Source organism: Humulus lupulus, chromosome 3 (assembly GCF_963169125.1).
Source record: "Humulus lupulus chromosome 3, drHumLupu1.1, whole genome shotgun sequence".
Taxonomy (NCBI): domain Eukaryota; kingdom Viridiplantae; phylum Streptophyta; class Magnoliopsida; order Rosales; family Cannabaceae; genus Humulus; species Humulus lupulus.
The window spans coordinates 245,402,831-245,413,706 of NC_084795.1; the positions used below are offsets into that span (position 1 = coordinate 245,402,831).

Sequence of the window (10,876 nt, forward strand, 5' to 3'; positions counted from 1 at the left end):
AAGTCCAAAAACCTAGCCTCGGGACCAATCCCGAGCCCCCCGGGAAGTCCTAGATCTACAAAACAAGGTGGCGGAGTCGAACCCCGAACCCTAGGTCAAAATCCCTCACAAATAGCCCAAAAACCCCATTCTGGGCGCAAGGTAGCGCTACAGCGCTCAAAAGAGAGCGCTATAGCGCTACAAGCAGAATAAGCACCTCCCCAGAAAGAAGGCCTAGCGCTACAGCGCTAGTTGCCAAAACCAAAAATCGCTTCTTGCGATTTTCTTCTCTCATTTCAACTCCAAACTTGTCCAAGTCTTTCCCAAGCCCAAAAACAAACTTATACACACCTCACACTCATCCCAAGCATCCCAAGAACTCAATCCCAAGCTCAAGCAACCCAACAACTCAAAATCTACCATGAACAACCCTAAACCAGAAATTCATGTAAACCACAAAGATAGAGTCTTAGAAATCATACCATTAATGCAATTTCGACCTTGATTCAACCCTAGGCCTCCTTAGCTTGATCATCATCAAAGCTTGACCTGCTTTTCCCCAAAAGTCCCATCCATTTAGCTCAAAAACACAGCTCAAAACCAGTAAAGCCCTAAAACTGAAATCCTCAAGAACTTACCTCAAGTTTCAGATGTTCTTGCTAATCCTTGCCAAGTCTTCAAGTGTAACCTTAAGATTCTTGATGCTCAGCCTATCCTAGCTCCCCACTGAGCTTGACCTCAAGAAAAATGAAGAGAAGAGGTGCTAGAACCCCCAAACCGATCCCTTAGAAAACCCATCAGTTTTCTCTCTTTTCTTTCTTTCCTTTTTCCTTTCTTTTTCAGCCCCTTTACTCTATTCTACAAAATCCACTAAGTGTATAAAGCCTCATTTATTCTATCTTCAAAAGCCAATTGACCAAAATGCCCTCCCTATTAATTCTAAACCCTTTTACCCAAGTAGGGCCATTTTAGTCATTTACCCAATTCCCGATAATCCTCAAGTGTCTCTAATATTTTCCCGTTGCTTCCCAATACCTGATAAATCACCAAATAATTATCCCCCATCATCAAAATAAATCTCAATCTATTTCTCTGAATTCCTGTTCATACCCCCCAGGCTCGCCCCGAGCCGGGTATAAATTCCCGCTAAGACTTTCCGCTAACCTGCTCACTGGGATCGCCTCGAGTCACAAATCACTGATACACCCACATACCACTGTGGTCTCAACAATCATCACATATCAATGCAGTTATGCCCAACATGGCCAAAATTACAATTATGCCCTTCTAACACGATCCGGGCCTACATGCATACTAACATACATAGTCATGCATCTCAGATAAACAAATGGTCATATAACATGCTTTAAATCATAACCATGCATTTAAATCATTAAAATCACACATAAATCCCATCATGCCCTCCTGGCACGCTAATCAAGGCCCTCAAGCCTTATTAGCGGATTTGGGTCGTTACAGTTATTGAATCATTTTCTCCTTTAAAGCTTTTCGCGGGTCATTGTTCCAAGCTTAACATGCATGGCGGTGGACTTCGTCAGGCTTCCCTGATGTATCTATCTTGCCCCTTCCTTGATTCTCCTCCAAATCCTGGTCCTCCGAAGATTGTCCTCACATCTCCTTGCACCTCTGTGGCTACATCTCGTGCCCATGGCGAGGGTGGTTTGTCATCTGGTCTTTGATTTTCTCTTCGGACATATCTACCTAAGTGCCCCCAGCGTATGAGTTCTTCAATTTCCACCTTTAAATGAGTGCATTCTGATGTGGCGTGGCCAATGTCTTTATGATATTGACAGTACTTACCAGGATCTATCTTTGATTGATCTCTCTTCATTGGTGGGGGTCTCCTAAAGGGGACTTGATTCTCATTCGCTACGAAGATATGTTCCCTAGTATGTGTTAGGTCAGTGTAGAAGGTGCGAGATGTTTGCCTAGGGTTACCTCCGTGTTTGTGCTTCCTCTGGTGGTCATATCTTGGCCCTTCATACACTCTTTTCTTTTTCGCACCATTCGAACCTTCTGGGCCCGAGGGCTTGACAAGGGATGCACTTTTTCCTGCCTATTGGTTCTCATGGTCGTCTTCAACACGAATATACTTTTGTGCCCTTTCATAGAAGTCGTCTAAGTGAGTGACCTCCCGTTTGAGCATGTTATCCCATAGCTTACTGCCTAGGCGCACTCTAGCCGTGATTTCCATCTTGAGTTCTCGCCTAGTCAAGCTTCCCACTTTTACCGCCTCCATGTTGAATCTATGGATATAGCTCTTCAAGCTTTCTCCTTCACCTTGCTTTATGTTAGAGAGGCTGGTGGCTGGCATGGTGTAATCGCGCACTACATGGTGTTTCTGGAGAAACTCGTTAGACAATAGTTGCCAAGACCTGATGGACCCTGGCATCAGTCTCTTGAACCACTTATACACAGGACCATTTAACATGATAGCAAAGCATTGGCATCTGGCCTTGCTATTAATTCCCCTTAACTTCATTAGATCATTGAATGCATCAAGATGGTACTTTGGGTCCGTATTTCCCTCGTAAGGGGTTATGTGAGGCTCTTTGAAGTTGGCTAGGAGCTGCATGACTTGGATTTCCCTAATGAACGGTGATTCGTAATCAAACTTGTCGTCGACAGCATGCTCCCCAAACACGGTGATTATCATGCTCTGCAGGCTCCTCATCTCGGCGTCTAAGTCTTGTCTCCTTTTGTTCAAGGAGTCTCTCAAGTTGGATGGGTTGTCCTTTCCTTTCTTTTTGTCTTGGGAGCCACAGGAGGTATGGCCCTCTCATTCATCCTTTTCCCGTTGAGTTCATCCCTCAAGTCTGGGGGTGTTTCCCTTGAAGTGACCTCAACTTCGGTTTGAGGGTTAGCGTCGTTCCTCCACTCTGGCCTCTTAGGCTGCTTCGCCTTCCTGGGACGTTCATGCTGCTTTGGCCATGGGGTATTGCTAGTGGAGAGTCGAGTCCTCCTGTCATCTACAGGGACTATGGTTTCTCCTCCCTCATGGCCTTTTTTCTTTCGCCTAGGAAGAGGCATGCTTGACTTTCCTTGTAGCAGGACATTCAACACCTATTGTATATTTTCTAAGGTGGTTTTTATCCTTTGGTTCTTTTGGTGTAACTCGCGTATCTCCTCTTCATAGAATCAAGTCCTAGAGCTCAAGCTTGTGGAATGTACTCGGGGACTCTTGTCTAGCCTGCACATTGACGAACCCGGATCTTGCCGACCGGAGTTCGACACCTGCTGTGGCCTTGGGGGAGGAAACGCTCCTGCGCCTCCCGTAGGGGAAGCCTCTAGTCCTGGACGGTTTTCATTGGGTTGGACAATTGGGGATGAAGCCTCCCTTTCATCTTCAGGAGCCTTGGGCTCCTTTGGTGCATCCACATTTTTGGGTGGTAGAGGATTCCTCATGGAGGCTTTCAGCTGATCTCCGTCCAGGTGGAACTCAACCTCTTGTCGTTCTCTTAGACGCTTAGAACATCTTGGCATCGTTATTTATCGGAATCAATAGAAGAACAATGGCTTGAAACTTATCCTTCTCACAGACGGCGGCAACCTGTTGACAGTAAGAACTTGTCGACTAAGTTAGATTAAGAACTTTGTGAGTTATAAAAGAAGCAAACTTAAATCGATTGAACTTCAAGAAAACTTTCCGATGATTACAAGAACACAAAACGTAAATGCTAGAATTTCATAATGGAAAATAGAGAGAACGTAAAATAAGTGTTTTCATTAGAAATTGCTGGTTACAAAGCTCTCAAAATTTGACCCCCTTCTCAGGTGAAGGGAGGTCATATTTATAGTAGAGCACTATTGACTCACGGTACATGGTGGTCCCTGGGGAACATGACCCTACATGTGCAGTCTACGGAGGGTAGTGGTGCTAGGAGCATGGTGTTCGGCTTCAGTACATGCCAAGGGTCTACGGGAGCACCTCAATTTTAGTGCCTGGTTGTACCTCCACTATCTGTTTAGTACGAACGTCAGAGGTTGGATGGGAAGGACCACATTAGGTACCTTGCTTGTACGACCACTACTTGTCTGGCATGGAGATTAGGATAAAAAATCTAGGGTTTTTAGGGTCGTACCCCCGTACGTACTTCGTACTTACACGATCTCTTTGGGTCATGCGTGGGTTCTTACCCTCACAAAGTATCCTATGCTTTTAACCTTTGAATGCTCCTCTTCTGCTCATATAATTGCTTCACTGGTGAAACCTGCCATGGAAAGCAAGGAATTGTGAGGCAGTGTGGTGTGAGGCATCGTGTAGTTGCTTGGCTCGCGAAGCGAGGGTGCAGCTACTTGGCGCACTGTTTGGTGCGCGAGGCGCGAGACGAGGGTCTCATGGGAGTACAACTACTTGGCGCGCGAGGCGCCTAATGAAGGTCTCGTGGGGTGCACCCGTTTGGCATGCAAGGCACGACATGAGGTTCTTGCGGGGTGCACCTGCTAGCCGCGCGAGGCGCGAGATGAGGGTCTCGCGGGGTGCTCCTGCTTGGTGCACAAGATTTAAGACGGGGTCTCGCAGGAGTGTAGCTGCTTGGTGCGCGAGGCGCGAAACGAGGGTCTCGCGAGGTGCTGCAGCTTGGTGAGACGAGGCACCATGTGGCTAACGGGGCTGCGCCTGTCGAGGCTTCCCAACACATGTCTAGGGGTGTAGGCACATGTGTGTATTTGAGCCTTCACAGGACCTTAGCATGAGATGTGGGTCTTTCACTGGTGTGGAATTTTTAGCATCCACCACTTGAAAAAAATTTCTTAACCATTTTAGATCTAAAATATAATTCACATTTATCATGCTCATTCACATTTAACAACTCTTTTCTATCATGGCACAACTTAATAGAACTAGAATTATTCACATTACAAGAATTAGATGCCATCTTATTATTGTCATTATCAAGAGTACAAAGTTTGATCATCCCATCACATATATAACTCTTTTCAACAAAAATGCCCAATTTAGTCAAAATGAGTTTACTAGATTCAAACTTCTGTTTGATACCGGATCTACTTAATAGACTTTAACTTACAATGTTTCTAGTCATATAGGGTACATAGAAAAAATTAGTTAGGGTCACTTTCTTTCCATTGGTGAAGAACACATCAATGCAGCCCCTTCCAAGCACCTTGGATCTCTTTTCATTTCCCATTTGAACTTCAAGTCCCTCTGTTTCACTTTCAAAGGATTTTGTAATGCCCTACAATTCCAAGACCATTACATCGTGTGTTAAAAATAGTGTTTAACTCGTTAAGCGAGTCATATGGACTCAAAAGTGTAATTAAAGTTTTTTTTTTTTTTTGAACAAAAGAAAAAAATTTATTCAAAACAAACCAAAATTACAAAACCAAGAGAGCAGCTGCTACAGAACAGCAGACAGCAAACTCAACCAAACAACAAGAAAACGCTACAAAGAAACAACTACCAACTTTCTACAACCTTGCGTAAATATACATCCCTTTTTCTATGAGAAAAAGAACCCAAACCCAATACTCTATACTTAACTACATCTTTAATTTCCAAACTAATGCTGCTGGCCATTTTACAAACTGACTCGAAAATACATCTATTTCTGTTGCACCAAATGAAATACTAGGAGGCTGAAATAACTGCATTAATAATCTGGTTCTTCAAGTTATGCTTAGCCAATAAGCACCAATGGGTAAGCTTCTCATAAGATTCAGGCCAATGGAAAAAGCCCAGCCATCTACCAATTTCCTCAAATACTTTCCTGGAATATATACACTCCATGAACAAATGGTTATGGGTTTCCAAGCCAGACTCACACACAGGGCAGAGATCAGAGGAAATATGTATGAACCGGCACAAATGGTCTCTAGTAAGCAACTGATTATTAAAAATCTGCCAGTAAATGAACCTGTGCTTTGGCATAATAAGTTTGTTCCAAACTGTCTCAGCGTAACCCACAGAATGCGCAGAAATAAGAGAGGAAGAGAAGTGTTTACTATGAAATTTACCTCCCTTAACCGCTAGAATCAAGCTTCCCTCATCTATAACATGTCTCAGCCTCAATAATTTCTTGATATACCAGCTCATATCTTGACTAATAGGCACATTCCAAACGTTAAACTCCTTCAAATAAATGGAACTAATCCACTTGACCCACAGGCAGTCTTGCTTGGAAGTGATCGCCCAAATAAAGTTAGCCATCAACGCCAAGTTCCATTTCTTACCCTCACGGAAACAAATACCACCCAGCTTTTTAGGGAGACAAACCTTTTCCCACGAAGGGAGATGCATCTTACTTCTATTCCCATTAGATCCCCAAAGAAAATCCCGACAGCTCTTATCAATGGCAACAGTAATCTTGGAAGGAAGAATGAATATACTCATCCAAAAGTTCCTAATACCAAGCAAAACTGAGTGTATAAGTTGGGCACGACCAACAAAAGACAAGTTTCTACTCGCCCAACAATTAAGCTTCTTATTCAACTTATCCAGAATCACCCCACAGTCTGAGGCTTTCCACTTGGTAGGCCGAAGAGGAACCCCCAAGTACTTCAAAGGAAAAGAGCCTTCTTCCATTTGCAACAACTCAAGAATCTGAGCTTTGATGGAATCCTTCACCCCTCCAAAATAGACATGGGATTTAGATTTATTCGCAGAAAGACCAGTAGAAGCACAAAGCGCAGAGAAGGCTTCATGAATCTTACTCACTGAACTGATATTACCTTTACAAAAGATAATCAAATCATCTGCAAAACAAAGGTTAGTCAACCTAAGATGTTTACACAAAGGATGATAACCAAAGCCTTTTTTGTCAGAGTAATGTGCTAATAAACGAGTGAGGTACTCCATAATGAGCACAAACAAGAGAGGAGACATGGGGTCCCCTTGCCGAAGGCCTTTTTCCCCTTTGAAAGAGCCCTGAATTCTCCCATTCATTAACAGATTGTAGTTGGTACCTTTTAAGCAAACAAGAATCCAGCCAATAAATCGAGAGGGAAAACAAAGATGTTTAAGCAACTCCTCCACAAAATACCAATCAACTGTGTCGTAAGCCTTACTCAGATCAATCTTCATTAAACATCTAGCTGAAATATTCATTCTAGTGTACCCTTTGAGGAGATCTTGGAATATCATAATATTATGAGCTAGAACTCTATTTTTTATAAAAGCCCCTTGATTACTATGAACAAGGAAGGGAAGCACTTCCGAAAGTCTAGAGCAAATCATCTTCGATATACACTTATAGAGGGTGTTACAACACGCAATAGGACGATAGTCACTAGCTGAACTCGGATCAGCAGTCTTAGGAATAAGAGAAATCACAGTTTCATTCAGCTCCTTCGGCAAGTAACCATCCTGGAAGAAATCCAACACAGCAGAAGTAATTTCAGCACCAATTTCAGACCATAACCCCTTAAAGAATCCCGAGCCAAAGCCATCCAGACTAGGACTCTTAAAGGAGTGAATGCTAAATAGAGCCTTCTTCACATCACTCTTGGTAAAAGGTCTCAGCAGTCTGACTTGGAGCTCCAGAGAAAATCTGTTTCCCTGAAGAAAACAGCTTTTATCAATCTCCATTGAAGCCAAATTTCTCCTCCCCATAAAATTCTTGAAATGAGAAAGAAAATGCTCAACAACTTTAGAGTAATCCTCTTCTGTTTTGCCTCCTATTGTGACTGAAGAAATTCTATTATCAACTCTTCTTTTTCGCATAAATGCATGAAAAAAATCTCGAATTATCATCACTAAACTTAATCCAATTAAGTTTACTCTGTTGTTTGAGAAAACTGGCATAACGGCTCTGCATTACTGAAACATTGAGTTGAGCTTGAGTAACTGATTGATGCAGAGACAGATCTGAAGGATTAGAAGCCAAAGCCTCCTGAACTCTACTATATTCCTCCTTGGCCTTCCTATAACTCAAAACAATATCACCAACCTCCTCTCTGTTAAACCTCTTCAAAATATGCTTCACCCGATATAATTTCTGGACTATCTTGCAAAGACCTCCACCAGAAATAACTGGCGCATTCCAACAGCGGAGAACAGCTTCTCTGTAGCCTCTATACTGGATCCAGTGGTTACCAAAATGAAATGGGACAAATCCCACCTTGTTAACTTCCTGATTACGAATCGCATAGAAACTATGATCAGAAATGCAGTCCCATTTGAAGCGAGCTATAGTTTTCGGAAAAACATCCAGCCACAAATCATTAATAAACACTCTATCTAATTTAGAGAAAATACGGTCTCCTGCCTCCTGTTTGTTCGACCACGAATAGAGAGCTCCCTCACATTTAAGTTCCTGAACTTGGCCTAAAGCCAACCAATCTTGAGCATCAGCTATGTCCTTAGCAAGGACTTGTCTCCCACCAATCCTATCTTGGTAACTAAACATAGCATTAAAGTCTCCAAAAATTATCCAAGGAACCTTTAATTGGCCAATACTAGCTAATTTATCCCAAAGATGTTTCCTCTCCCCCATAGAATTGCTTCCATAAACCACTGTGGCGAAGAAAAAATCCTGCTGGCCACTCACTTTGATCTGACAATGAACAAGTTGGGGATCTTCAAGTAATATATCAACCTTCACAAAATTAGTTTGCCAAACAACTAAGATCCTACCAGAAACAATAGGACTAGAAAAGTAATCCCAATTATGAAAATTATTCTCAAAAACTTTTTTAATTTTCTCATGTTTCAACTTAGTCTCAAAGAAAGCTCCAAAACCAACCTTATTCTCCTTACATATACTAAGAATAGCATGTTTCTTATCTTTTTTATTCATACCCCTCACATTCCACCCTATCATATTGCAAACTTCCATCACTTAATTGGGATAGAATTAGTAACCAAATGACCAATCCCTGAATCTTGTAGCACAGCATATCCATTGCCCGAAATAGCCTTGCCTTGAGCTAAATCAGACTTGTGAGCATTTGCCACCCCTTGTCTAGCACCTCTCCTTTTGGGAGTAATCCAGCTTCCTGCAACCTCAGAATTCCCTTTTCCAGCTTGCTGAGTAACTATTGAGTTATCCTGAACATCACTACTACCCTTTGAAACATTTTGCTCTAGAGAACTACTGGCCCTCTCTTCCTTTCCAATATTAGAAGCATTACACGCTCTGGGATCAGGACTAACATGCTCAGAGGGTTGTTGAATCTCCTCCTCTGCATTGATTATGTTCTTGTCTGTACTAGCACCTTTCTCAGTAGTAGGTTTCTTCCTCCAACTCAAACCAGTATTCTTGTTACAATTAGCCATAACATGTCCTAAATTCGAGCATGCAGCACACTTAGAGGGAAGCCATTCATACTCCACCAATTGTTCAGTTATTTGATCCCTTTCATTAATAAAAGAAATAGTTTTCGGAGGATGATCAGTAATCTCCATATCCACCAATATCCTCGCATATTTCACCATCGATCTACTTTGCGTCACTTTATCCACCATAACCGGCCTCCCGATTATGCTCACCATAGCACTGAGACAATTGGTTCCCCAGTATTGTAAACCCAAACCATTCAGCCTAATCCAAACCGGTACCGACTTGACCATTCTCATAGAGTCCATATCCGGTGTCCAAGGACGAAGAACCACCGGTTTTTTATCAAAATGTATAACTCCCATTTCCAAAATCAGATCCCGTGTAGCTTCATCCCTGAAATTAACAAGGGTAAAACCTGAATGCATTCTCACTATCTTATCAACACCCAAGCTGCCCCAAATTCTCTTGACAAATCCTTCAAATACTCAGAAAGGTGGGTTAGCTCCCAGGACAATGCAAACAATCGCATTCTTCCAAAACGAAGCTTCAGTCTCAACCTCCTCCATATCTAATCGGGCCACAACTTGGTCACCCAATTTCATTGGTTCATTAAAATTCAGACGAGTAGAGGGCGTGGGTACCTGGTTCGACTTAAATTTACTCCACACTTCCTTAGCTGATCTCTGGAATTCAGAACCCTCCGCTTCCTCAGCCCAACTCACTGAGGTAGGAGAGGAACAGTTCGCACTTCCAACCCGCTTCACCTCAACACCACGTTCCAGCTCCAGTTCATCACATGGATCATGAAATTCATCATCAGGTAACAGATCAGATACCTCAACTTGGATCGAAGGGAGGTCATCCACCATCTCATCGGGAATCAACACTGGCTTCGATATACCTTTCTTCTTCCGAGCCATGGGAAGAGAGAGAGAGAGATATCACACGCCTCCTTTGGTAAAGTGTAATTAAAGTTAAACATCGGTTTTGGTATCAAAAAATTTGGTCAATGGAGTTAAAATTTTCATTAACAAGGTTTAAATGTGTACAAGGGATCCCAAAGGTCTTAAACAAAATACAGTTGTAACAAACTTTACAAAAATAGCAGACTAAGCAGCAAAATCGAGCTAACACTCTAAATTATCCAAAGGTATCTCGACTGTGGTGGCCGAGCAAGCTGAGTATGTACACGCCGCCCCTAGAGCTCTCCAACTCATGGCTGGTCCAGTTTTCATTTGCCTTTACCTACAACACAAACCACCTGTGAGCAAAGGACGAACAAGAAAACTCAATCATGTAAAACAGATATTCAGATAAGCCTTTATATCAAATACCTGCTTTATTATTCATAACCAGATTCACATTGATTTTCTAACAAGTATAACACCTCATGATGAATAGATGCATACTGTAATGCCCTACTACCCAGGGACCATTATGCTGTCTATTTTAAACAGTGCTAAACTTGCTAATCGAGTCATTGGCTATAATCGTGTAACTAAGTATGATTAACAGTCTAGGGTTAAAAAATTTGGTCAAAGATACAACGTTTCACTAAAACTTTTACTATACACATTGGGATCCCAAAATATATTTTAAAGGTTAATTACAATAAAATATTTACAACCAGCCGACCTAAG

The 10,876-nt window shown here is 42.3% G+C and overlaps 1 protein-coding gene across 1 annotated transcript; it reads right to left on the reverse strand.

Annotated features, from left to right (window-relative positions):
• Positions 1-8,791: 8,791 nt before the first annotated feature.
• LOC133825526 (uncharacterized) lies at positions 8,792-9,661 on the reverse strand. The gene has a single exon (XM_062258454.1). It carries the CDS (start codon positions 9,659-9,661, stop codon positions 8,792-8,794), a length of 870 nt encoding a protein of 289 aa, XP_062114438.1.
• Between the last annotated feature and the right edge of the window lie 1,215 nt (positions 9,662-10,876).

Bases quoted from the DNA above. Each gene is read 5' to 3' on its own strand.
- LOC133825526 (XM_062258454.1), bottom strand. From the start codon at position 9,661: ATGCATTCAGGTTTTACCCTTGTTAATTTCAGGGATGAAGCTACACGG.